This window comes from Neofelis nebulosa, chromosome 16 (assembly GCF_028018385.1).
Source record: "Neofelis nebulosa isolate mNeoNeb1 chromosome 16, mNeoNeb1.pri, whole genome shotgun sequence".
Taxonomy (NCBI): Eukaryota; Metazoa; Chordata; class Mammalia; order Carnivora; family Felidae; genus Neofelis; species Neofelis nebulosa.
The window spans coordinates 10586565-10613453 of record NC_080797.1 but is presented as its reverse complement, the minus strand read 5'-3'; the positions used below and the strand labels follow the sequence as shown (position 1 = coordinate 10613453).

The following is a 26889-nucleotide window of genomic DNA, read 5'->3' as shown; positions in this document are numbered from 1 at the left end:
GAAAAAAAAAAACTCACCGATGTTTCCTGGGAAGAACTGATCAGATGTAGGAACTAATTTATCATCCAGAATGCCAATTTATTGGTGATACGTGCTGCAGGTGGTCAGGATAGGTGTGCATTTTAGAGAAGGAGACCCCTTTTTGGTACCATTGATTATATTTTCAGTTAGTTATTTTGTTCCCAGTGATAAGAATCCTCTTGGTAGCTCAGAATCTGCCCCCCAAGTCCCTGGTAGCTACAAGTCGTGGAATGTATTGGTCAGTTTGAACCGAAGTTAAAATCTCCCTGAAGAGCTGTCTCAAAAAATCACGTGATGGGGCGCCTGGGTGGCGCAGTCGGTTAAGCGTCCGACTTCAGCCAGGTCACGATCTCGCGGTCCGTGAGTTCGAGCCCCGTGTCAGGCTCTGGGCTGATGGCTCGGAGCCTGGAGCCTGTTTCCGACTCTGTGTCTCCCTCTCTCTCTGCCCCTCCCCCGTTCATGCTCTGTCTCTCTCTGTCCCAAAAATAAATAAAAAACGTTGGAAAAAAAAAAAAATCACGTGATCAGATCGATCACTGAGACGAATTCGTGTAAGGGATGGATCTCTTGTGTGGTTTGCGGGTCCTGTTTGGGTTGGTTGCTTTCATCAGTGAGGCTGGCTGGTGTGGGCATGTCACAAGGATACTTCTGACTTGGGTTTCTTCTATCAGCAGTTGCAAAAGGCAACGTTGACTTTTCCTTCACGGGTGTAACAAGCAGGTGGTGGACAGGACTGCCCTCCGCCGTTCATTCCTTGGGTATCTTTTTGGGGCTGCCTTTTGACTTCTGATGTCGGGTTGTCCCCTTGAAGCCTCCGCCATGTTGCTGTGGGGAAATCGGATGTTTAAGTGTCCCTCGCTTCCAAGGAAGCCGAAAGGCAGCCGGAAATCATGCTCGTTTTCCTGCAAGGGAATCAGAACGGTCGTTATCGGATGTGTATCCTGCGCTGATGGTTTCAGTAGGCACGTGGCAGACGTTTGCTTCTGAGTCTGTCCACTTCCGGAAACCATGCGGGGCAGGAAGAAAACACGAAGAACAAAAGGGCCCAGGAACCATATCTTTGGTGGTATTGGGAGACCGAGAAAACTCACGACGTCAAATTATTTATCAGCTGACCAGGATCAGCTGAAACTGGCAGGATTGGTGACACAGATTTCTAACAAGGACACGGAACCTAACGTTAGCAGAGAGGGAGAAGAGAGAGAGCCCCTCAATGCAAAGTAATAAAGGAGGAAGTTACTAAAAAACAGTAGTTTTTTTGAACTGTGAGAGACGAGTTTGCATGACTTTTGAAAGTAAATTTAAAAAATCTGGAAGGAATATAGGGGCGTCTGAGTAGTGTCAGTTCAGTATCTGACGTCAGCTTAGGTCATGATCTCACAGTCCGTGAGTTCGATCCCTGTATCGGGCTCAGTGCTGACAGCTCGGGGCCTGGAGCCTGTTTCCGATTCTGTGTCTCCCTCTGTCCCTGCCCCTCCTTCACTTGCACTCTGTCTCTTTCTCTCAGAAAATGAATAAACATTTAAAAAAAAAACTTTTTTTAATCTGGAAGGAATAAATAACTTTCTAGGAAAATAATTTACCAAAACTTACCTTGGAAAACATAAAAGGTCTAACTGGACCGATTTCCTTAGAAGAAATAAGAAAAATTTATTTTAAAATTTGAAAAAGCACTAATCCCTGAGGATTCCCGTGGAGAATTTTATAAAACCTCGAAAATGTCATTCCAGTGCTGTCGAACTGTACCAGAGACCACAAAAAGGGAAATGTCCGCATTCTGTTTAGGAAGCAAGAATAACATTGGTACAGAAATCTGACAAAGTTTGTACAGTAAAAAAGAAAGTTGCAGGCCAATCGCACTTATTAATATCAGTTCTAAAATCAAAACTAAAATATTAGTGGACAGAATTCAGCAGCACATAAAAGATAATATATTTTGATGAGATATAAAAGTGAGTATGTTGGAAAAGCCAAGTTGTAGAAGGTCTAGAGAATGCTAGAACATGAACTAACAGTTTCTAGAAGGGGAACAGAAGACTGTATTTGTACTGGAAAAGTACAGACAGTATTCAGGATTGTTGCCCAGTCAGCAGGGAGGTGGCAATGGGTGGGCTGGGAACAGAGTGGAAGTAAGATTTTTCTCGATACTCTTTTTGCATGGCTTGATTTCTTTTAACCATTGGCAGACGTTACCTATTCAAGAAATGAAATCCAATTTGAATAGTGAACTGTATTTCTGTCCTGTTTTTAGAGGGGGAGGAGAGTGACCACCTTGTTCAGTGCTGGGTTTCCTGATTTTTAAATTCATTCAACAAATATTTATTGCCAGACAATGATCTAGGCCTGTTTATTCATCGCTCAAGAGTATGATGGATTTTTTTGCCTTCCTGGGTCAGTGGCAGCATTTTCTAGAAGTGTAGGTGTTAAAATCAAAGTCTCTAGCTGTAGAGGTTAGGGACTACCTCTAGGAACCAAGGATAATTCTGTAAACTGTCTCTATGACCTTTGTAACATGCCAACCTGGCTTCCACGGAGAGAACTGTAACCACTCTGTTCTACTCCATCCAGACACACTGAGATACGTGTGGAATCATGTTCAAAGAAGGATAGCATTGGAGCGTCTGGGTGGCTCAGTCGGTTAAGCATCTGACTTCGGCTCAGGCCATGATCTCACGGTTCGTGAGTTCGAGCCCCACATAAAGCTCTCGAGACGCTGTCAGTGCAGGGCCCGCTTTGGATCCTCTCTCCCTGCCCCTCAACTGCTCACATGTGCTTGCACACTCTCTCTCAAAAATAAACATGAAAAGAGGGTGGCATTATAATCCAAATTTTATTTTTTTGTGGGCAGTGGAGCACCACCTCATCTCATGCAATTGTTTCCATCAACCAGTTGGACTATATATTCCTTCTGGAAGTCATTCGATGCAGTGTAGGGTTGGTTTCCTCTACGGGCCAGGAAACCGTAGGATTGTCCGCGAATCGGGTGTTGGCTGGAATGCATGAGCCCCTCCGGTTTTACGCAGAGGCCAAGCGCCGTCACCTGAGCCACACATCTGTCTCCTACTGATCACGACGTGCTTTCTTTTCCTAACAGAGAAATCGTGGCTCTGGTTGCTGAGGTGATTCCGATCTGTGCTGTTTCCCATGTGTTCGAAGGACTTGCTGTAAGTGTTACGCAGTATTCCTTTCAAGCCCCTTTATGATCTACACGTTTCTTCTGATGGTGGTTCATTTAAACCGAAAAGAGCAGTTGGGGGTGCCTGGGCGGCTCAGTGGGTCAAGCGTCCAACTTCGGCTCAGGTCACGATCTCACCGCTCGTGGGTTCGAGCCCCATGTCGGGCTCTGTGCTGACAGTTCAGAGCCTGGAGCCTGTTTCCGATTCTGTGTCTCCCTCTCTCTCTGCCCCTCCCCTGCCCTCTCCCTGTCTCTCAAAAACGAATAAGCGTTAAAAAAAAAAAAATTAAAAAGGAAAAAAGAGAAGGAAAGATCAACTGGGATGGGGCAGGTAGGTAATACCGAACGTTTTTATCATACTCGCTTGATAAGAACACTGGCACGAGATCACGGATTTTAAGTCCGAGCCCCGCCCCCGCCCCGGGATGGGAGGTGCTTGGGGACAGGAGTCTTTCAGAAGCCTCAGCACTGTTCTCACTGATGGATGTTTTCTGCCTACAGTGCACAAGTGGTGGCATCCTGCGGGGAAGTGGCAACCAGAAGGCTGGGGCCATGGTCAATGCCGTTGGGTATTATGTGGTTGGTCTCCCTGTCGGGATCTCGCTGATGTTCCTGGCCAGACTGAAAGTGCTTGGTAAGCATTAACCACGGGCAGGCAGATCTGTTACTTATGGGGCCTGGAAATGACTGTTGGAGCATGGAGGCTTTTTTCTTTTCTTTTTTTTTTTTTTTTTGAGACTTGGCCCTGGAACTTTGAAACTTTTGCATGCTTGTTCTGTGCCCTGTCAGTGAGAAGCACGGAGTGGACAGCAGGTAGCCAGGGGCCCGGGACTGCAAGTTCATGCCCCTCTTGCCCAGCCGGGCCTGCTTTTCACACTGACATGCTTGAGTAGAGCAGGGTGACCTTTCTACTCCTCTCCCTGCCCTGTGCCATCAAGTTCTCACGTCCTCAGAGTTGGTGAGAGCAGGAGGGCCGAGGAAGCTTGGAGAAACGTGCCTTTTGTGGCCCCGGTTCTGTCCTTTGGTAGAAGCGCTTGTATGGTGAGACCTGGAGAGTGAGTCTGCAGGACTGGTTGTGGCCATCATAAACTGGCTATACTGGAGTGTGTTTGGGCTGAGGCAGGGGAAGCCATGGGTCAGCCTTGGCGTGATGCTTACAGAACTTCCAGCAGCAGCCATGGTAGCCGAGTACATCCTAGAGCATGGCTCCTGTGTCAGCCCATGCAGCCCTTAGAGCCGTGCTGTCAACGTCACCTTCATTGCCATTCTGTTGCCTCCACCTCCCGCCTGGTACGACCTTGTAAGCCTTGTGCCTTGCAGGTCTCCCCAGAAGGCCATGGGGGTGATGTGTGTGAACAGCACAGAAGGCAGTTACAGGGGTGTGAGGGGACTCTTTATCCCCTTGCCACACTTGGAGGAAAGGACTTAATCCATGCTAACCTTGAAAAACATAGAGAGGGGCTCCTGGGTGGCTCAGTGGGCTAAGCATCCAACTTCTGCTCAGGTCCTGATCTCGCGGTTCATGAGTTCGAGCCCCATGTCGGGCTCTGTGCTGACAGCTTAGAGCCTGGAGCCTGCTTCGGATTCTGTGTCTCCCTCTTTCTCTGCCTCTCCCTTGCTCGTGCTCTGTCTCTCTCTCAAAACATTTAAAAAATTTTTTGAAGTATAGAAACAAATGACGGCCCAGCTTTGATTTCTAAGATAATACTTTGGAATACACTGGTGGTTAACGCATGATGATGTTAAAACCTGAGCACTTTATCTTTGGGTGAAGTGGTGACAGACTTAAGCATGGCTCATTTTTACCCCTCAGTACTTGGCTGGCGGGGGAGCAGTGAGAAGTCATCCGATACCTGGAGTGAACTTCCCATCCCGTTATGCTGCACATTGTTCTCCAGCTGAATAATATTTTAATGAAAAATACGGGAGATGTTCAAAGAATGGAGTTGCCAGTGCAAAGTTCACTGGCTTTCATCGTGGTGCAGAAAATTATTTAGCTGAGTTTCTGGCATTATTCATATTTTGGATTTGCCAGTGGCATAGCTAAGGGAAACATTAGAGAAATCCACTTAAAAATACAGATCTGTGTTCCCAGTGCTGTTCATTTGACAAAAGCATCCCTAGGATGTGCAAAGCAGAGGGAGTTAAGAGTCACTTAAAAGAGAGGCACCTGGGTAGCTCAGTCGGTTGAGCGTCCGACTTTGGCTCAGGTCATGATCTCACAGTTTGTGGGTTCAAGCCCCACATCAGGCTCTATGCTATGCTGACAGCTTGCCCAGAGCCTGCAGCCTGCTTTGATTGTGTGTCTCTTTCTCTCTCTCTGCCCCTCCCCTGCTCATGCCCTGTCTCTCTCTGTCTCTCAAAAATAAATGTTAAAAAAAAAAAAAAAAAAGAATCACTTAAAAGAAATGCTATGGTGGGGCACCTGGGTCGCTCAGTCGATTAAGGGTCCCAACTTCGGCTCAGGTCTTGATCTCACAGTTCATGAGTTTGAGCTCTGCGTCGGGCTCTGCGCTGACCTCTTGGAGCCCGGAGCCTGCTTTGGATTCTGGGTCTCCCTTTCTCTCTGCCCCTCTCCTGCTCATGCTCTGTCTCTCTGTCTGTCTCTCTCAAAGATAAAACATTAAACATTAAAAAAAAATGCTGTGGTGCAAACTTCCAGTTATAAAGTAAGTCCTGGGGATTGGGAATGTGCAATTTGGTAGCTACAGTTAATAATACTGTTATTACTTGCTTGAAGGTTGGTGATGGTTTTGTGGGGGGGGGGGAGGGGAGGGGGGAAAGGGGCACGCTTCTGGTGTTGGACGCTGGTGGCCTGGGGAAGCTGGAAGCAGGCTAAGTAGACGTGGGGCATCCTGTGCAATTGGTCAGGGGTGCGTGTTTGCTTTTCTTTGCTTGGTTCTGAGTGGGAAGCAGGGACAAAAATTAGGGAAGCTGTCAGTTCTTAAGTCAAATCCTGGCCATTTTGGGTCAGCTGTTGCAGAAGTTACTGTTCAGCGTCCTGGAGTGTCCCTAGGGATAGCTATCTGCAAGTCTGATGTGGAACAGGCTGGCTTTTCGGTTGTTTATTGTGGATAAGGGGTTTCCTGGCTCTGTTGCTGCAGGTTGTGGGTCAGAGTTCTACTTTTTTTTTTTTTTTTAATTTTTTTTTTTTTTTCAACGTTTTTTATTTATTTTTGGGACAGAGAGAGACAGAGCATGAACGGGGGAGGGGCAGAGAGAGAGGGAGACACAGAATCGGAAACAGGCTCCAGGCTCTGAGCCATCAGCCCAGAGCCCGACGCGGGGCTCGAACTCACGGACCGCGAGATCGTGACCTGGCTGAAGTCGGACGCTTAACCGACTGCGCCACCCAGACGCCCCATACTTTTTTTTTTTTTAACGTTTATTTATTTTTGGGACAGAGAGAGACAGAGCATGAACTGGGGAGGGGCAGAGAGAGAGGGAGACACAGAATCGGAAACAGGCTCCAGGCTCTGAGCCATCAGCCCAGAGCCTGATGCGGGGCTTGAACTCACGGACCGCGAGATCGTGACCTGAGCCGAAGTCAGACGCTTAACCGACTGAGCCACCCAGGCGCCCCCAGAGTTCTACTTTGATATATGGTGTGGCCATCGTATATTCAGTGTCTCAGTCTCCTCTTTTTCAGGGAAAATTAGAGACAAGGGGAATTCAGGGAAAGCTAGGGAGCCAGGTCTTACCACTTGGGGATTGTACAGTCATCTTCATAGTCAACTGTATTGCAAGATCTTCTTGAGCTCCTTGATGTTGTACCGTCATGATGACCATCATGGTGAGCGATTGTGCAGAACCATTCAAGACTTGGGAAAAAATGCAACCAACCAGCGTCACAACCATTGAAAAGGTCCCTGCCAACAAGGTTCAGGAGCAGTTTTCCCTGCTCTCTCTTCCGGTAGATGAAATCTTCTGGCTAAAGATGGTGAAGAAGCTGTTTAGGAAGATGTTGTGGGAAGGCAGCCTTAAGCTGTTGGCGGTAGGACCCTGGTGATATTTTGCACGTAGCCCATCAGTGTGGTCAGGCTGGTATTGGTGGTGAAATCCCTAGACACAGGCCTTCCAGTGTCCTAATTCTTTCAGAATTTAAGGATGAGTTTAAGGATGACATTGGTCCTTTCTACTTTTCCAGAAGATTGTGGGTGATGAGGACAGCATAGTTTTTTGAGTAAGGAGTGATAGTTTACAGAGTTCTTTTATATGGCTCCCATAAAGCACGTGCCTCAGTCACTTGGTATAAAACTTGCCATCTGAGACCTGTAAAACCTGAGACATCAGGTTGGAAATACAAAGTCAGGCAGCTTTTTGGTGATGGTAAGGGCTGTAGCTTTTCAGCAAGGAAATGCGTCCTCTATCCTGAAAACAGACAACCGGTAACTAAACCGTATGTAAATCCTATGGAGGATACAAGCTGGACAAAATCCATCTGTAGGTGTTCAAAGGTCCCTTGAGGCCTGGTTCCCGGCCATGTCGACCTTCACGGTTTCTCCAGGATTATGTTGGTGACGAGCGACACATGACCTGAAAAAAATCTCAGCTATTTTTTTTTTTTTTAACGTTTATTTGTTTTTGAGACAGAGAGAGACAGAGCATGAACGGGGGAGGGGCAGAGAGAGAAGGAGACACAGAGTCACAGTAGGGTCTGCTATCTGGGCTGATGTTTTATGTCGGGTAGAGGACTGCAGTCTAATATTTTATTGTTTTATTATTTTTCTTCGAAGTTTATTTATTTTTGAGAGAGAGACACAGCATGAGCAGGGGAGGGGCAGAGAGAGAGAGAGAGAGGGAGACACAGAATCCAGAGCAGGGTCGAGGCTCCGAGCTGTCGGCACAGACCCCAACACAGGGCTCGAACTCATGAACTTTGAGATTATGGGCACAGAGAGACAAAGTAGTTTTTTGTAGCTGGGGATGCCTGGGTGGGAAGGAGGCCTGCTGAGGAGCCTTCTAGGTTTCAGAAGCCTGTTCGTGTTGGGGCCTCCTGAGCACAGGGTCTGTCTCTATGGACAAGTCGATTCATAGAGAGGTGTTGCAAGCTCAGAAAAATTTGGCTCCCGTGGTCTGCAATATCCAGTTAAACCCAGAAATCCTGGATAGGTCATACCCTAAATGAACTGTGTTGTGGCAAAATTGTGATTGTGCTTTTGCAACGATGTCTCTCTTCTGCCAAGGCTGAGAACAAGAAAACAGAATGTTTTACGTGCACTTCCTCATTCTCCGCACAAAGTAAGAGTGCCGGTGCATCATGTATCAGAAATGAATCACAAGAGGGCGCCTGGGTGGCTCAGTTGGTTAAGCATCTGACTTTGGCTCAGGTCACGATCTCACGGTTTGCGAGTTCGAGTCCCTCAGAGGGCGAGCTTGAACCCCACTTTGGGTGAGTTTGAGCCCTGCTTCAGGCGAGCCCCGCTTCTCTCTCTCCTCTCCCACTCTGCCTGTTGTGGGATTCTCTCTGTCTCCCTATCTCTCTGCCTCTTGCTTACTTGTGCCCTCTCTCTCAAGAGGAAAAAAAAAAAAAAAAAGATGATTTTCCTCTCCCTCTGCCCCTCTCCCTCGCTCACGTGCTTTCTTCTTCTGTCTCATGAATGAATGAATGAATGAATGAATCCTGCTGTGATTTAAAAAAAGGGAAAAAAAAGAACCACAAGGGAAATGTACATTTTGAAAATTCTTTTTTAAATTAGAAAAAAAATTTTTTTATTTTAGAGCGAGGGAGTGCAAGTGGGGAGAGGGGCAGCGGGAGAGCGAGAGAATCCCCAGCAAGGACGGAGCCTGATGCAGGGCTCCCGACCACGACCCCGGGATCCTAACGTGAGCCAAAATCGAGTCAGGTAGTCAACGGACTGAGCCACCCAGGTGCCCCGATTTTTAAAATTCTCGATTAAGGAACTGAGAAAAATTGAGGGGGGTGGGGGGGATTCAGTGGCCCTCCTAGCCCGTGACTGTGCAGACACACTGTTGTCCTCGGCTGGTGAAGGAAAGGGGTGTCGGCCGTCCCCGTGTAGAGGCTCGCTGAACAGAGCAGAACAAAGACTCATCACTACAGTAAAGCGAGTGGCTTCAGGAGGGGTTGATGTCACGATGGTTCTGGGTCAGGTATTTGTGGTGAGCGAGGGATAACAATTTTGTTGATGGCCCCGAAAGTCTTGAGTAAAGATACCCTCATGCATTTGACTTTTTTTTTTTTTTTTTTTTTTTTTTTTTTATTTTTGGGACAGAGAGAGACAGAGCATGAACGGGGGAGGGGCAGAGAGAGAGGGAGGCACAGAAGCGGAAACAGGCTCCAGGCTCTGAGCCATCAGCCCAGAGCCTGACGCGGGGCTCGAACTCACGGACCGCGAGATCGTGACCTGGCTGAAGTCGGACGCTTAACCGACTGCGCCACCCAGGCGCCCCTTTTTTTTTTTTTTTAGTGACAGTTCTTTTTTTTTTATTTTTAAAAAAAAATTTTTTTTTTCAACATTTTTTATTTATTTTTGGGACAGAGAGAGACAGAGCATGAACGGGGGAGGGGCAGAGAGAGAGGGAGACACAGAATCGGAAACAGGCTCCAGGCTCCGAGCCATCAGCCCAGAGCCTGACGCGGGGCTCAAACTCACGGACCGCGAGATCGTGACCTGGCTGAAGTCGGACGCTTAACCGACTGCGCCACCCAGGCGCCCCATTTAGTGACAGTTCTAAGGGCCAGTCCAGGGTATGGAAAGACCTCTGGGTGTGACTTTTCAGCGCTAAGTTTGAATCCTTTCATTTGCCTTCAAGGGATGCTGGGGAAGGAAGTTTAGGTAACACTTGGTAGGAGCAGTCTGAACTTTTAGGGGTCCTGCTCCAATCCTTTGGCTGTGTCAGTACAGTAACCAAGGCCATGGAGTGTTAGGCATAGTGTCAAGGTCCTTGTCTGGGGTCTGTGTCAAATATAGGAAGCAAAGGTGTGCACCCCGAGCAGACCGAATTTGACCATAAATAGAGGAGTCCGCTCAGATCTCTGGTATGCATTTGATATCACGGTTCCGCCTGCAGAGGAAGGCTCCCCCTGTGAAATTTGCAGGTGCGCCTCTCAGTCAAGGGCTCCAGGGTTAAAGACTGGGATAATTGGCGGGGGTGCCTGGGTGGCTCAGTTGGATTAGTGCCTCTTTTTTTTTTTTTTTTTTAAAGTTTTTAAATGCTTATTTATTTTTGAGCGACAGAGCGAGAGTGGGAGTGGGGTGGGCAGAGAGAGAGAGAGAGAGAGAGAGGGAGACACAGAATCCGAAGCAGGCTCCAGGCTGAGCTCTCAGCACGGAACCCGAAGCATCTGACTCTTGCTTTCGGCTGAGGTCATGATCTTGCGGTTTGTGAGTTTTGAGCCCTGCATCGGGCTCTGCGATGACAGTGCAGAGCCTGCTTGGGATTTTTTCTCTCTCCCTCTCCCCGGCTTGTGCTCTCTGTCTCTCTCAAAATAAATAAATAAACTTAGGGGGGAAAAAAAAAAGACTGGGAGATTGGGAAAACCTGCGGGCCATTTGAAATACCAACCACGTGTGCAATATGTGTACCCTGAGACAGAGGTTGGGTAAGGTGCCGGGGCTGCTTGTAGAAAGCGGGGCATCCGCCAGGCATTGATGAGGATGGCCGTCTCTATTTACGGTGAATTCACCTGGAGTGTTGAAGGGCCTGGCGGGATAGTGGGTGATTTTGCCTTCCACAAGCACTCACTGACCTGAGACGAGAGAGTTTTCTTGGTCTTGGGTTTTCCCTTCCTGGCATCCCTTCTGTTTACAATATCTGCAAGTGTCCTTGTAGTTGGAGGTTGGCCGGGGTGGGGGCGGGGGGCGGCCATCCAGCGGTCTCTCTTACAGGTCCCAAAGAGACTTGGGGTCTTGGCTCATTTTTGTCCCAAAGTCCTTTTTCAAAATGGTTCTCCCATGTGTTGTAGGTCAGCGAAAGGGTTACGTTTCCTACCAAGCTCTGTGTTCATCTTCGCTTTCCAATTTCAGTGTTAGTTTTCTCATCGACAAAAGAAGACGAAAGGGTTGTGACATCGAGCACCTTCTCTGACGCCCACACGGCGGTTGGAAGGGGCTTAGAACGGGCGGGCGGAAACCCAAAAAGAAAGCTCCCTGGATCAAAGCCAAGGCCTCAGGACACAAAACCGTGACAGGAGAGCCTCATCTGGTCTTAGTGGTGACCTGTAGAAAAGTCTGTCCCAGTGGATGCCAGTTGGGTTGAGAACCACAAACTCCTCGTGGGTCCGTGAGATCGGCACACGCGGCGGGCTTCTAGGGCCTGTGGCTGGGTTCTGGCCTCTAACTGTCCCTCTGTGACAGACAACACTTTACACAACACCACAAAACACAGCAAAAGGGATGAAAAGGAATGGCCTGATTCCACCCAAGATGCCAAACGAATGGGAACCAGGGACAAAACCTGGGTACTGAGCCGAGGAGCTCATTGTAAAGAGATTGGGGCGCAGGCCTGGCCCAAACTCACATCGTCAAGGACTGCACACGCCACAGGCCGACAGGCACAAGGGGCCTCTGTGGGTACCACATAGGGTTGGAGACTGGGGCCTGTGGTGGTAGGCAGTGTAGGCCAGGTCTTGTGGGGCCTCCATGATGAGCTGTGGACTCATGGGAAATGGGAAAAACGAAGGCCATTATTCTGAGTTTGCTCTAGCAAGGGAGTCAGCCACCACCACCGGAGTTTGGGCAGAGACCCAGAGGCGGGCAGAGGGGTGGGAGAACTCTACAGGGAAACTAAGAGAGGTCTCAGGTGTGCCCTCATGTCCCGGGGAAGCCGGAAGCGGGCTAACAAGAGAATCGGGGCATCCTGTGGGATTGGTGGGGGCAGGGGGGAGGGCGTGTTTGCTTTCCTCTGGTTGGCCCTAAGTTGGAAGCAGGGACAGAACTTAGGGAACGTGTCAATTATCGATCAAGTCCTGGCCGTTTTGGGTCAGTTGTTGCAGAAGTTCTTATGTAGCACCCTGGATTATTCCCAGAGTTTGACATGTAACCAGCTGGCTTCTCGGGTTTATTGTAGGTAAGGGCTTGGTTTCTGGACAGATTGCTGTAGGCTGTGGATAAGAGTTCTATTTTTTTTTTTTTTTAATATTTATTTATTTTTGAGAGAGAGAGAGACAGTGTGTGAATCGGGGAGGGGCAGAGAGGGAGGGAGACAGAGAATTGGAAGCAGGTAGCTCCATGCTGTCAATGCAAAAGCCTGACGTGGGGCTTGAACCCATGAACCATGAGATCATGACCTGAGCCGGAGTCAGCCTCTCAACCGACTGAGCTGCCCAGGAGCCCCTAGAGTTCTGTTTTTACATATGGTCTGCCCGTTGGCTGTTTGCATATTCAGTTCCTCACAGAGCTTGTTGGCTTTTCTGATTCTGCCATTGCTTCACTGTTGACCAAAGAAACCCTTCTCACTTGGGGTCTCCGTGTCCCGTGTGGGTTTACTAGGTAGAGTGCGATGGTACCTTGAGATCCACGAGGCTTTTCCTGTGTTCTGTTCTCCCTCAGCCTCTCTGCGATCATCCCTCTGCGGACAACCTTGTCCCAGGAGCTCTGGAAGTCTGTGCCCAAAGCCAGTAAGCCTGTAGGAAGTGCCAAGGGAGGGAACTTAACATGGCTGGTGACTTGTGCATTTTGAAAACGTTAGTCCCTTTTGAGGAAAATAGGCCATAGCTGTTCAGAAGCATAGCACTCTTAGAGACAGGAAATAGTCTGTCTTGGGAATTTCATTTCCTTATAACCTGCGTGTCTCTTACTAGCAAAGTATTAGGATCACAAAGGCCAAAAAGAGCGTCTAAACATCAGTTCTGAGACCCAGAGCACTGGGCAGTGACCACAGGGAGCCCTGGGCCTCTCAGAACCTTCTGGAAACCAAAGGAGAGCAGGAAGGGGATGTCTGGATCACTGTGGGCTCCACTGCAGCCGTGAAAGCAGATTCTCAAAGTGAGACAGGAGGCCTATACTCCCCAGGGGTGCCCTGTTTTCCATGGAATTAACCTCTATTAAATATTTCCACTTCTAGGTCTGTGGTCAGGCATCATTATCTGTGTGATCACGCAGTGTCTGTGTTTTTTCATCTTTATTTCTCAGCTAAACTGGAAGAAAGCCTGTGAAGAGGTAACTATGTTCATTGCTGGCCCATAAAAGTTCCTCTCCTAGAAAACAATCTGTTCAGGCTCTCTCCCTCTCATTTGTAAGGTTCTTTCCCCTTTTATCACCAATGCTTTGTTGTTGTTTCAACTGCCTTTATTTCAGATGCTAAGGGCCAGATACCCCTGCAGTTATCCATTTCCCTTTTGTTTATCAAACAGAAAAATAGGGGTTCCTTTCCTCCTCGTATCCCAAGCCAGGCTACCACCCTTGTGCCTGAAAAATCAATTTGAGGACAAGATTTGAAACTGGAAAGAAAGGAGGCATGCCAGCCAATTTATCCTGATAGTGTTTTTTATGATCCCAAAATATTTCATTAAGATACCTGCACACATGAGTGTCTCCAGCTTGCTAGGGTCAATGTGGGGTCTGAAAATAGATGGTCGATAAAACAAAAATGAAGGAAAAAGGGGAGAATCCTCTGAACTTGGGCCCAGCCTTCCCCCTAGTGCTTTTCCATTGATCCCTCCCCCCCCCCCCCCATTGACCTTATGTCAATCATCCTGAAAGACGATTCCATACTTGGGAACCAGAGAAGGTCCCCTTACATGTCAGTTACAGAGAATGGCTTGGTTTTTCCTAAACTGGGTAGTAGTCAAGTCAAATGTTTTATTTATAACGGTGGTAAATAATGCTTTGTGGATTGACTTTGAGTTTCATCTTCTAGGCTCGGGTACATGCCAATGTGAGACTAAATGTGGCCCAGGCTAGGACCCAGTCTGCGGCCCGGACGGCAGTCTATCAGAACATAGGTATGGAATAAACTCTCACCTCTTGGAAACAGGCCTGTCCAGGTGGTCCAGGAGGGGCCATTTGTGGGACACAACTAGATTTTCTGCCATGAGTGCCCCCCGAACCCGGGAAATAAAGTTTCAGGGACAAATGATAAAGTCACGCAACACTCAATTTTAGGTACACTGCCAGTTCCTTGGCTGACTTAACGGTACTCACGTAAGCATTCCAAAGGGATCTCTAATACTCGGTGATCCTGTGCGTTGACCTTATCTTGGAAGCTGACATTAGTAGGTCTGTGTCTATAAGGGTTCCCCCATTCACCAGGCAAAGATGGGCCTTAAACAGATCGTTGTTTTAACTGTTGCTTCCGGTGACCATCATGCAAGTGTGTATATCACTTTCTCTCTGTCAAATCTGTAATCTCCCCAGACTTCCAGATCCTTCGGCAGTTAGTCATGTACTCACACTAGTTCCTCGCTTCTTTATAACCGAGTTCACAGACTGGCTGAATTAACGGCTGCCAATTCCATTGTTCTTGCCAGTTTTCGTTCATGTTGTCTGGTCCCCTGTGTGCCTGGTTATCTTTGTGTTCCAGATTTTGTATTTGAAAATTGCCGGTGGAAGTAATTTGAGGCCTGTGATGTCTGTCTGTCTTCAGGGAGGATTTTCCTTTGCTTTTGTCGAACACTTAGGGTTACCAGCAGTCTAGGGCAATTTCAGAAACTGAGCTTCCTGGAGCCCCCAGCTGACTTGAAGGCAACCAGGGTGAGGCTTGGTTTACTTCTGGTTCCTCCTGAATTCTTGGATACAGCCCCTGAGATCCGGCCTAGAGTTCAGAGGGGTTTACCTTGGTGAGGACTAAACTCCCCCCAAAAGCATTGCTCAGGTCCACATGGAGAACTCTCAGGTCAAAAGTGGCCCCCAAAGCTGGCTTACTTTGCTGGGTTTCCAGCTTCCCGTAGATCTTGCCCTGGTGACTTTTTGTTACTTCGGTAGTACTCTGATACCTTCAAGATGATATTTTTCATTCGTTTTATCCGGCTTTCATAATTGTCTTCAGCATAATTGTCTTCAGCGGATGGTTGGTCCAAGTTTCTTATCATCTCCCATTTGTAAAAAGGTAATAATACTAGTTACATCATACCACTGTCGTGAGAGTTACGTGAGTTTCATACGTGTAAAGCGCTGAGAACAGTGCCTGGCATGGAGGAAGCATTTTGTGAGAGTGGGCTGGAATTACTCTATTCGAAATTCTTTTCTCTCACAACTCCCAAGGGCCATCAGCACATCCCAGTATCCACTATGCTTGTTAAGAAGTCGGATGCCCATCTTATTCTTGGTTCTTTCTGTCAACTGCCTTTGCGTTTCTCTCGGGAAGCTTTTAGGATATTTTCCTGAATTCTGACTACTATGAAGCTTTGGAAGACTGAATCTACCTCTGAGTCTCACCCTTGCTGGATGCTTAGTAGGCCCCCTGATGTGAAGAGTCACATCTCTCTTCAGTTCTGTGAATGGCCTTGAATGATCTCTTAGGTGATTTTTCTCCTCCTTCTGAACTGTTAATTAGAGGAGTGTTGGCCCCTTGAAAACTTGCCCTGTGAATCTTAACTAGAGAGTCACTGTATTTATTCCTCTAGTTCTTGTGGTGGGGCAGAGCTCCCTGATAGACCTAAGCTCACAATAGCAGGCTCCAGAGTTTGTGATGGGTGAATGGAGAGGCACTCTGAGATAGTATTCTTTTGCGTATCCAAGGCAGCAGCTGCTTCCTCAATAAACTTTCCCCTGGCTAGTAACATACATATAGGACATCTTTTATACTAATAAAAAAAATACCCTTTTACTCTGCTCACTAAGTTCCTTTTTTTCCCCCCAGCGGTGGTCCCAAGGAACCCGCGAAGAGTGTTAAGGAGAGCGGTTGTACAAAGAGACGAGACTCCATTGGATCTGCAAATGAGCCAAGACGCTAGGTTGACCGGGAGACAGTTGGTGCTGTGGCGTGGGCTCCTGCTCCTGGGGGTCATTTCAATCTTGCTCTTGGGGATTTTACTGAGAGTGTATATCAGAGTTGAGGGATAGGCAAGAGTCAGGTCGAGCGATACTTTTTGAGTTTACAAGTAACGCACAGGCCATGCGGTGGAAATTTTTCAGTTAAGTCGTTCTACCTTTTGAGTTTGCAAGTAACGCACAGACCAAGCGGTGGAAATTTTTCAGTTAAGTCGTTCTACCTTTTGAGTTTGCAAGTAACGCACAGGCCAAGCGGTGGAAATGTTTCAGTTAAGTCGTTCTACTTTTTGAGTTTACAAGTAACGCACAGACCAAGCGGTGGAAATGTTTCAGTTAAGTCGTTCTACTTTTTGAGTTTACAAGTAACGCACAGGCCAAGAGGTGGAAATTTGTTTTCAGTTAAGTAGTTCAACTGTGCCCATGGCTTTCAAGGATTGAGAGTTCAAAATTATGTTTTCTAATGAAGAAAAGGAACTAAGGTAAAAAAAAAAAACCTATGTTCTAGTCTAAGACAATGTCTGAATGATGAGATTAATAATATCTCATCCATCATTGTCTCAACCCAGGACCACTGTGTACTGATGGTGTTCATCTATGACTTTGATATTTCTTCTGCTTTTGTTTCTTTAGATACATACGTATGTACTGAGTGCTTAAGGACTGTTAGCATCTAATTATTTAAAATATATTTTACAGCATCTGTTTCCTTGTGTCTTCTATGGTTATTCAATGGGAAAATGGCATTTGTTAAGATTCATTTGGGGTCCAGCTCTCAGGCACTGTGGGCAACGGACGTGCTTGAGAAACCAAAAGAGGATGTGCTTGAGACTGGTTTAAGAAGAGAGGAGTCAGATGGCATTGATGAACATGCTTCCTGTTAAGCAATGGTCTAAAAATCTGTCCGGACTGAGAAAGATTGGCAGAGACCAGGAGAGAGGAAGCTGTAGGCCAAGACCCCACTGAGAAGCAGCACCTCATTTTTCTAGAGGGGTGGACATCCCAGAGAGAGAAATAAAGGGCTTGAAGAGCTATTCTGGGCAAACTGGAAGAAGTCAGACCTTTTCCTATGTTGATGGAGGGGATTAAAGATTGGAAGGCAGCAGAAATGGAAAGAGGGGGCTAGGAAAGGGGTCCTGGGTGGGCCCCATTCATCTTCTGCTTGGGTCTTTTTTTTTTTTTTTTTTTAAATTTTTTTTTCAACTTTTTTTATTTATTTTTGGGACAGAGAGAGACAGAGCATGAACGGGGGAGGGGCAGAGAGAGAGGGAGACACAGAATCGGAAGCAGGCTCCAGGCTCCGAGCCGTCAGCCCAGAGCCCGACGCGGGGCTCGAACTCACGGAGTGCGAGATCGTGACCTGGCTGAAGTCGGTCGCTTAACCGACTGCGCCACCCAGGCGCCCCGAGTCTTTGTCTTTATGAAGGCACCAGCTTTAGGTGGTGAACATGGCATTTCCAAGGAAGAGGTGTGTGTGTGTGTGTGTGTGTGTGTGTGTGTGCGCGCGCGCGCGCGCATGTGTGCTTTTGTCTCAAAAGGATGAGGTTTTGGTGAATGCTCCCTTCTGCCCCAGCATTGGAGAATAATTGGGGAAGTCTTTGGAGCTGTGCAAATCCAAACAACCCTAGCTAATTCCTCTGGGGTGGAGGGAGTGGTCAGGATTTCAGTAGCGGCCTTGGATTAAGTAGTAACCAAGTTGTACTTGGATTCCACCTTCCTGGGGGGAGGGGGACACTTAAACTCAGAATTAAGAACGCTGTGTACTTGGGATGGATACAAAGAGCTATGCACGGCCTTTGCCCTCAAAGAACAGATAATGGACAAGATCACAAATGTTGGCTACTATGAGTAAAAAAAACACCCAGGGCCGCCTTAAGGTATCTCCACCCTCAGTGCTTTACTCTTAAGAGAGTCACTTTACTGGGACCAAGATTAACGGCCTGCCCTGAAGGATGCCCCCCCCCCCCCCCTTCGCCGGCAACCTCCCCTCTCCCAGCTCTTCCGTGAGGAAGCCCACACACACACCCTCTTCATTCCCTCCCCTGTGGATACCCCTCCTGGATACCCTCGCCTTCTAAAGAGTTCTCACCCTGCCTGGCCTTCCCTTCACCAGGTAGGAGCCCCTAGGAAGGGATGCGGAGGCTTATCTCATCAGCCCAAGTTGCAGGCGAGGAGCGCATCCCCAGGGGAGTAAATACTTTTAACACACCCGTAACCCGAGGCAGAGGGAGAGGGAGACTTCACCTGCAAAACCGGCGCAGTGCTCTCGGGGTGCGGTGGGTGGAATTAGAAATTCGCCCTCTCCGCCCCCGCGGCAGCACATTGCGCTCTTCCCAAGCTACAGTCTCCTTTGTCAGCGCACAGCGCCCCCGACCCCGTCCTGCCTCCCCAGCACCACCACCCCCAACACCCCACCCGGGGATGTGCGGGCGGTGACGGTTGGCCCGTAGGTCCGGCGTCCCGGGGTGCGGCCCTCCCCCTCCCCCACCCCCGGCCGCGTGCGCAGGTGGGGGCGGTCCGCGGGCGCGCGGGGCGGGGCCGTGCGGGGGCCGCCCCCAGCCAGCCGCCTCCCGCGCGCCAGTCCCCGCGCCGGCATGGAGCCCCCCGCCGCCGCCGCCGCCGCCGCCGCCGCCGCCGCCGCCGTCGCCGCCGCCGCCGCCGCCGCGTCCCGGGAGAGCGCCGAGCCGCCCGACGCCCCTCGCTGGCGCAGCTGCCTGCGGAGCCTGCGGGGCGCGCTGCCGCCCGACGCGCGGCGGGAGGCGGCCGCGCTGGCGGCGCTCGCGGGCTCCGTGGTGAGTGCGCGCCCCGACGGCGGCCCCGGCTCGGGGCGCCCCCCGGCGCCTTCGCCCCGCGCGGCCCGAGCGGGGCCCGGGCGGGGCGGGCGGGCCCGGTGTCAGCGCGTGCTCTCCCTCCTTTTTTCCCTCGCAGTTCCTGGCCCAGTTGATGATCTTCCTGATTAGCGTCGTCAGTTCCATCTTCTGTGGGCATCTGGGCAAAGTCGAGCTGGATGCCGTTACGCTCGCGGTATCGGTAGGTTTCCTTTCCTTTCCTTTCCTTTCCTTTCCTTTCCTTTCCTTTCCTTTCCTTTCCTTTCCTTTCCTTTCCTTTCCTTTTTCCTTTCCTTTTTCCTTTCCTTTCCTTTCCTTTCCTTTCCTTTCAATACTTCCATTGGGGTCGGCCCCGCGGTAAAGCCTCGGAATTTGCATTGTATTATGTCTGATCTCTTCCCTTAACACTATCGGAGCTTGGCCCGTGGGTACCTTTTTTTTGCCTTATCTCTAGATTTGAAAGGAGATCGCGTAAACTGCTCGGGGAAGCGTGTTTCAACCATCCCGTGGTGGTCGGGCTTGCGAGGAATTTGTAGCAATGATACAATTCCAGGGCGGCCGGGGATTGCTAGGAATTTGTACAATAATACGGTCACAGGAACAGAACGGCATTTTTTTTTTTTTTCGTGTTGTAAAATTAAACCGGAGAACTTAGGGATCGTGTAGATTGTCTGCCATCGGTTTGAATTGCACAATTCATTATGGGCGCAGTATTTCCCGCTTGTACTAAAGTGTCTCCCTTGGGCCACGGATTGAAATTACACGTCCTTTAAAGGCTTTCGTCCCTGAGTGTTTGTTAGTGATGTAGCGGAAAGTTGCCTCCCTCCATCCAGGCTTTCAGAGAAGGTGGAAAATTGTTCCGGTGGTGCTGGCAGGTGGTCTCTCCCAGCCTTAGAAAATTCCCCCTCCGTCCCCACCAGAGGTCGGTATCTGCTCTAAGATCGTGGCGGGACCGCCGGAGTTTCTCTTTTCAGCTTTGTGGGTGAAGTGACCTTAGTATGTGGACTCAGATATTTTATTTACAGGTCTGTTACTGAGTGAACTAATTCAGGCTAAGGGATATTTCTACTTCCTTTGAGATTTTAGATTGGGTCTCTAGAAAGAGTGAAGAAAGCAGAGAAGCTTTACGTACAGGCTGTTAACTGTGTCCCCTCCAGAAAGGATGAACTTGATTCCTCCCCCACATAGGGCACGGTGGCCCTGGCATATGTTGTACTCCTGATCATTCTGTCTGCTGTGAACGACATTAACAGTGGGTTATTATTGGAAACCTGAAGGGACACTTTCTGTTTATCCACGGGGCTGCAGTTGGGATCTCCCTTTTCCTGTCGCTGCTTCCAAACCTTTATTTTGCAGTGCTCTTTAAACTTTTTTTTAATTTTTATTTACTTACGTGTTTATGTATGTATCTTAAGTGCTTGAGAGAGAGAGGGGGACAGAGGATCCGAAGCGGGCTCCGTGCTGACAGCAGCGAGCCTGTGTGGGACTTGAACTCCACCAACCGTGAGATGGTCATGACCCGAGCCAAAGGCAGATGCTCAACTGCCTGAGCCACCCAGGCGCCCCCTTAAAAAATTTATTATTATTATTATTTTTTTTTTACTGAGGTATAATTGACACACAACATTTAATGGGTTTCAGGTGTCTAATGTAATGATTCAGTATTTGTGTATAGTGTGAAGGGATCACATTAAATCTGGTTAAAATCTTATCACTACACGCAGATTTTTTTTTTCTATGTGATGAAATCTTCTAAGATTTACTCTCTTAGCAAGTTTCAAGTGTGAAATACGGTATTATTAACTATATTCACCATGCGGTACATTGCATTTTCACACGTTATGTACTTCATAACCGGGACTTTGTATCTTTAGATGGCCTTTACCACCAAGCCCCTCGGGCATTCCACCCCCCCCCCCCCCCCCCGTCCTTGGCAATCACCAATCTGCTATGAGTTCAGTTTTTCTTTGTTTGGATTCCACGTGTAAGTGAGATTATATGGGCATTTGTCTCTGTTTGACTTCTTTGACTTAGTATAATGCCCTCAGTGTCCATCCGCATTGTTACCAATGGCAAGATGTTCTTCTCTTTTAGGACCAACTAAGATTCAGTGCATAAGCCGCATTTTATTTACATGTTTCGTTTTCTTTGGTTAAATACACAGAAGTGTGATAGTTGGATCATATGGTAGTTCTGTTTTTAATTTTTTGAGACTTCATACTGTTTTCCCCGAGGGGCTGGACCAGTTTGCATTCCCTCCAAGAGTGCACAGGGGCTCCCTTTTCTCCACGTCTCCTCCAACACTTGTTATTTCCTGCCACATACTCTCGCAGGGGTTAGTTCATGGTGGTTTTAATTTGCATTTCCCTGACGATTAGTGATGTCAAGCACCTTTTCCGGTATCCTTTGGCCCTTTGTGTGTCTTCTTTGGAAAAATGCCTATTCAGATCCTCGGCCCAGTTTTTAATTAGATTGTTTGGGGTTCTTTTGCTAGTGAGTTGTATGCGTTCTTTACATATTGTGGAGGTGAACCCCTTATCAGGTGTACGATTTGCAAATACCTTCTCCCATTCTGTAGGTTGGCTTTCCACTTTGTCGGTGGGTTCCTTCAGGGTGCGGGCGCTTTTTAGTTTGGTGTAGTCCCACTCATTTATTTTTGGTTTTGTTGCCTTTGTTGTTGGTGTCAAAACCAGAGTCCTCGCCAGAGTCCTCGCCAAGACCAAGAGAGCTCACTGCCTGTGTTTTCTTCTAGGGGCTTTATGGCTTCAGGTCTTGCGTTCAGGTCTCGAATCCATTTTGAGTTATTTTTTGTGTGTGTATAGTGTAAGATAGGGGTCCAGTGTCACGCTTTGGCCTGTGGCTGTCCAGTGCTCCCGACACCCCTGGATTGAATAGCCTGTCTTTTCGCAGTGCCCATTTCCGGACTGTCCCTTCGGGTTTACCATCCTGTACGGTTCATGTCCATGGTATCTGATGGCCGGTGCATGGCTTCTTCTGTGTTCATCAAACACCCCAGGGCTTGAGTGCTCAGCTTCTTGGGTGTGGGGACCCCACCTCCCTCCATCCCTCTGGCTTTCAGTAACCCCCTAAATCCACTTGAGGACTCACACTCTGCACATTGTTATCTCTCAGCATGGGCCCACGGTAGCAGTTCTGTTGTTGTTGTTGTTGTTGTTGTTTTCACTGTAACAGTGTTAAACTTTACTTTCCTGCTGGCAACCTTTTATCCCTGGAGCCCTCTCAAGTCCCCACCTGCCCTTTGACCTCATGGGTCTTCCCTTGCTGTGGTCCCTCCCTCTTCTCTCACTCTGCAGCCCTGACTGCCCCCCGATCGTTCTTGATCCTGCATTCTGTGACTTGCATGTGAGGCTCGGGAGGATCCTTCTAGATGCAGCTTAGGGGCATGCATTTGCAGAACACTTTCCCAGACCACCCCCGCCCCCCCTTCCCAGCCCCACCCTTCCGTGCTGTGCCACAGTCCCTGTCTCTGAATACTCTCGCCTTGGCCGGCCAGCTCATATTAATTTTTGCCACGCCTGGTTCCTGGCACAGATCTGCCCCGAGTGGATATTTCCAGGAAATGCAGAGCTCAGGGGAGCTGTGAGCGGGTCCTCATCTAGGCGCCTCCTGAATTTGTCTCCTACGCGGCCCTGCTGTAACATGGTGAGGGTTGAAGGCTCTGTGATGATACACGTACAGGCCCCATGTCTCCTTTCACCATTTCGGCAAAACTGTCTTAACCAGGGGCGGCTGGGTGGCTCAGTCTGTTGAGCGTGCGACTTCAGCTCAGGTCATAATCTCCCGAGTCATGAGTTTGAGCCCCACATCAGGCTCTCTGCTGTCAGCGCAGAGCCTGCTTCAGATCCTCTGTCCCCTCAAAAATAAATAAACATTAGAAAAAAAAAAAAGAAAGAATTAGGGGCTCCTGGGTGGCTCAGTCGGTTGAACGTCCCACTTCGGCTCAGGTCATGATCTCACGGTTCGGGAGTTCGAGCCCCAGGTCCGCCTCTGTGCTGACGGCTCAGAGCCTGGAGCCTGCTTTGGATTCTATGTGTGTGTGTGTCTCTCTCTCTCTTTGCCCCTCCCCTGCTGTGCTTGCTCGCTCTAAAAAATCAATAAATATTTAAAAAAAAAAAAAAGGAATTAAATAAAACTATCTTAACTGTATCCTGGGGGGAGAAAACAAAATTAAGATTTTATGGAAGGTTTGTAGTAATTTCTTTCCTTCTTTCTCTCTGTTTTTCCCACAAATCATGCACCGATGAGAGCATAAAAAAGAGTTCCTACTTTTTGAAGTAAAAATAGGTACAGAGCAAATACAAGCCCAAAATTCCATAGATAGGCCTGAAAAGGGTACGCGGGAAGGTTGGTATGTTGCAGAGAGGAATTTCTGTAGCTAAGGTTTTAGGTAAGGGAGTCTATGTCTGTCTTTCCTTGGGCAGTGCGTGGTAAGACGGTGCTTTTATAACCAGCCGTTAAATTGTAACTAATTGGTAGGAGGAGAGTAGGCCCAATTTCAAGAAAACTATTTATGAAAGCCAGATACAGTTAAAAATGTTTTACTTTATGAAAAATTCTGTATGCGGAATGAGAGAATTTACAAAAGTGTTTGTTTTTTAAGTAAAAGAACGTTTTTTAAGGTTTATTTTATTATTTTTTTAACGTTTATTTAAAAAAAATTTTTTTTTCAACGTTTTTTTTTTTTTTTTTTTTAATTTTTTTTTTTTCAACGTTTTTAATTTATTTTTGGGACAGAGAGAGACAGAGCATGAACGGGGGAGGGGCAGAGAGAGAGGGAGACACAGAAGCGGAAACAGGCTCCAGGCTCTGAGCCATCAGCCCAGAGCCTGACGCGGGGCTCGAACTCACGGACCGCGAGATTGTGACCTGGCTGAAGTCGGACGCTTAACCGACTGCACCACCCAGGCGCCCCTCAACGTTTTTTATTTATTTTTTTGGGGGGACAGAGAGAGACAGAGCATGAACGGGGGAGGGTCAGAGAGAGAGGGAGACACAGAATCAGAAGCAGGCTTCAGGCTCCAAGCCATCAGCCCAGAGCCTGACGCGGGGCTCGAACTCATGGACCGCGAGATCGTGACCTGGCTGAAGTCGGACGCTTAACCGACTGCGCCACCCAGGCGCCCCTAACGTTTATTTTTTAGAGAGAGCGTGTGCACCCATGTGAGTGGGAGAAGGGCAGAGGGGGGCCGTGGGGGGACAGAGGATCTGAAGCAGGCTCCACATTGGCCGCAGAGAACCCGATTCGGGGCTCGAACTCACGGAACTGTGAGATCGTGACCTGAGCCAAAGTTGGATGCTTAACCTGACTGAGCCACCCAGGCACCCCTAGGTTTTATTTTATTTTATTTTTTTGAAGGAATCTCTTACTCCCAATATGGGGCTTGAACACGCGACCCTGAGACCAAGAGTCGCGTGCTCCACCAACTGAGCCAGCCAGCTGCCCCCTGCCCTCCCCCCCCCGCTCCCCCGGCCACAAACATTTATTTATACCCCACCTTGTTTTGTTTCATGAAGAATTTGAGTTGGTTTGTAAAAATACTTTCAGTACAGAAGGATAAATAATTAGCTGGTAGAATTACCAGCATCCTGAGCTCTTGTAGTTTGCAGAAATTCACAGTGTGTCCAAGATGTCCCTGAGCCATCTGTTCGGGGGAAGGACGGCCTTTCCTGATACTGAGTCAGAGGAGTGGCGTGGACACCCTGAGGTGGAAGATGGTGTCCCGGACAACTTGCTACGAGAGATACGTCAGCAAGTCTCGAACCGACTCCGTATACAGGTGGTCATTGTGTGGGGAAAGCACAACGCCCTTGACTTTCATCCAAGCAGTCTCAGACAGCGGACTTGGCCTGGAGATAGACTTGAGGCCACAGAAGAAGAGTGACGGCTGGGCTTCCTTTTCTTTGCCTGGAAGGCTGAGGGGTTTTGGAGCTTTGGCCCTGACACTGTCCCGGGCTGGAATTGAGAACACAAGGCGCCTGCCTCCCGCTGCTCCCTCTGTGTGTGGCCTGTCACTGACTCCTGGTGGCTAGAGTTTATGATCTTGGTCAGCCAAGAAGTAAACCCACCTTGGGATTGACATCACCGCTAAACGTGAGACCCGGGATGAAAATGAGGGTCTCCAGCTCTCCCCAGCCTCCGCAATTGCAAAATGGCTCCTTGGGCCCTGACCTTAACCTGCAGGTTCATTGCCAGGGGCCCTGGGTAAGGTGCAGACACGAGGGTGACACAAAACCAGTCCTGTTTCTCATCACAGGGTTCAAGCCTGTGGCCAGACTTCCCAGCTTCAGGTCGCCATCTGAGTGACCTAAGCTTTCTGTGACTTGCTCCCGAGACCCGTAAAACGGGCACAGTGCCCACGACAACCCTGTATGGGAGGGTTTGGGGACAGGGCCTGCACGTGGCATATGCTCAGTACACGTTTGCTGTCCTCGTTCTTAAAGGCACATCGCAGACCAGGGGCGTTGCCTTTAGATATCAACCACAACTTAACTTTTTGATGTGGAAATTGTAACACACGCCGGGTTGTTCAAGAAGAACTACGTTGTCAGCCACCCTGGTTGACACGAAGTGATTGTGATCCTCTGGTCGGAGGCTGTGTTTTTGTTCACAGTCGCCAGGGATGGACGTGGACGCCCATCTGCTGTGAAATGCAAAGTCTTAAGTGTACGGTTGCAGGTTGCTCCTTCCAGGTAAACCGTCACGGCTCCTTGGCTTAGCGGGAGCTGTTGGGCAGCGACTGCCCGGCCGGTCCTCCAGCTGCAGCTGCCTGTCATTCCTTGCAGGTGGTGAACGTTATTGGGATTTCAGTCGGAACTGGCTTGGCCTCAGCTTGTGACACGCTGATGTCTCAGGTGAGGACCACCCTCCCCTACACATGATTTTTTTTTTTAATTTATGTATGTATTTAGTCAGTTACCTTTCCTGTTGGAGGCCAGGTAGGCAACTCTCCCCTCTTTGGCTTTTGTTGCCCTTTATTTGTCAAACACTGTGCTGCTCTTTATAATTGTGCTCAGGGGCTGTGCTTTCCTTTCTGTCTCTGGTCTGATCTCTCCCACCCTAACACTGTACTCCCTCACCTGCTGTTGAAGACGCTCAGCTCCGTCTCCCGTCCACATCTCTGTCCTGAGGGCCATACTTGAATGTCGGTCATGTCCCGGACATCACACTCAGCTCAACCAGAGCTAAGCCCATCCGGCTTTCCTCCCTGAACTGTCTCTCCTCTCGGGTTGTCTCTCTCAAGAACACACAACCCTCCACTGAAGCCAGAATCCTTCTTTATCTTCTGTCTCCTTACGTTAGTGGAGTCCGCTCACACCCCTCCGTCCTCGTTGCCTGTCACAGGACTGGGAACTCTGGGTTGGTGTGCTAACGCAGTCAGAGGAGAGTCAGATTCTGGTCCCGGCCTTTCTCTCCTGGCTCTGTCTTCCATCTCACCCACCTGGTTTACAACCATAGTGGTTTCCCTGGTAGAATCTGGGCTGCCTGGGGAGAAAGGCTATAATCCCATTCAGTCTTTGAATCCCGGTGGGGCTCAGCATCGTGCTTGCTATGTAGTGGGTACCCTGGCAATCTGTCGAATGAGTGAGAGGAAAGCAGCGAAGCAAGCAGGGATGGGTAGATGATGACGGACGGATGGATAGACGGTTGGGTGGTGGGTAGATGGGTTTATAGGTGGATGCTGGATAGACGGGTGGGTGGGTGGAGGGATGGATGGATGGATAGATGGTTGGGTTGGATGGTGGATGGTTGGACAGATGGATGGATGGGTAGGTGGCTAGAGGGATGGATGGTAGAATAGATGAGGTGGACAGATGAATGATGGCTACGTGGGTAGGTGGATGTGTCATAGATGAGTCCTGCCTTCACACCCACTGCCTGGGAGAGTGGGGACAGGGTTATATCCCAAGGAAGGAGTGGCCCTGAGCATATGTGTTATATCCTGAGCTGTTGGAC

General features: G+C 48.9%; 2 protein-coding genes across 3 annotated transcripts in view; both read left to right on the top strand.

Annotated features, from left to right (window-relative positions):
- LOC131497420 (multidrug and toxin extrusion protein 1-like) overlaps nt 1–16788 on the top strand; it is a 37212-nt gene extending 20424 nt beyond the window's left edge. The window contains exons 13-18 of one of the 2 annotated variants that reach the window (XR_009254970.1): nt 3116–3185; nt 3698–3830; nt 13223–13317; nt 14018–14102; nt 15959–16218; nt 16471–16788. Coding sequence is in view for 1 of the 2 variants with exons in the window: in XM_058703663.1 (XP_058559646.1) it covers nt 3116–3185; nt 3698–3830; nt 13223–13317; nt 14018–14102; nt 15959–16161 (586 nt within the window). In the remaining variant the exon portion in view is untranslated. Of the gene's footprint in view, nt 1–3115; nt 3186–3697; nt 3831–13222; nt 13318–14017; nt 14103–15958 lie in introns of both variants that reach the window. The other variant, XM_058703663.1, reaches the window with a different exon arrangement.
- Nucleotides 16789–18731: 1943 nt separating this feature from the next.
- LOC131498055 (multidrug and toxin extrusion protein 2-like) overlaps nt 18732–26889 on the top strand; it is a gene marked incomplete at its 5' end in the record, with an annotated part of 60701 nt that continues 52543 nt past the window's right edge. The window contains 3 exons of the mRNA XM_058704912.1: nt 18732–18878; nt 19015–19116; nt 25719–25787. Of these exons, the coding sequence (XP_058560895.1) occupies nt 18732–18878; nt 19015–19116; nt 25719–25787 (318 nt within the window). The remainder of the gene's footprint in view (nt 18879–19014; nt 19117–25718; nt 25788–26889) is intronic.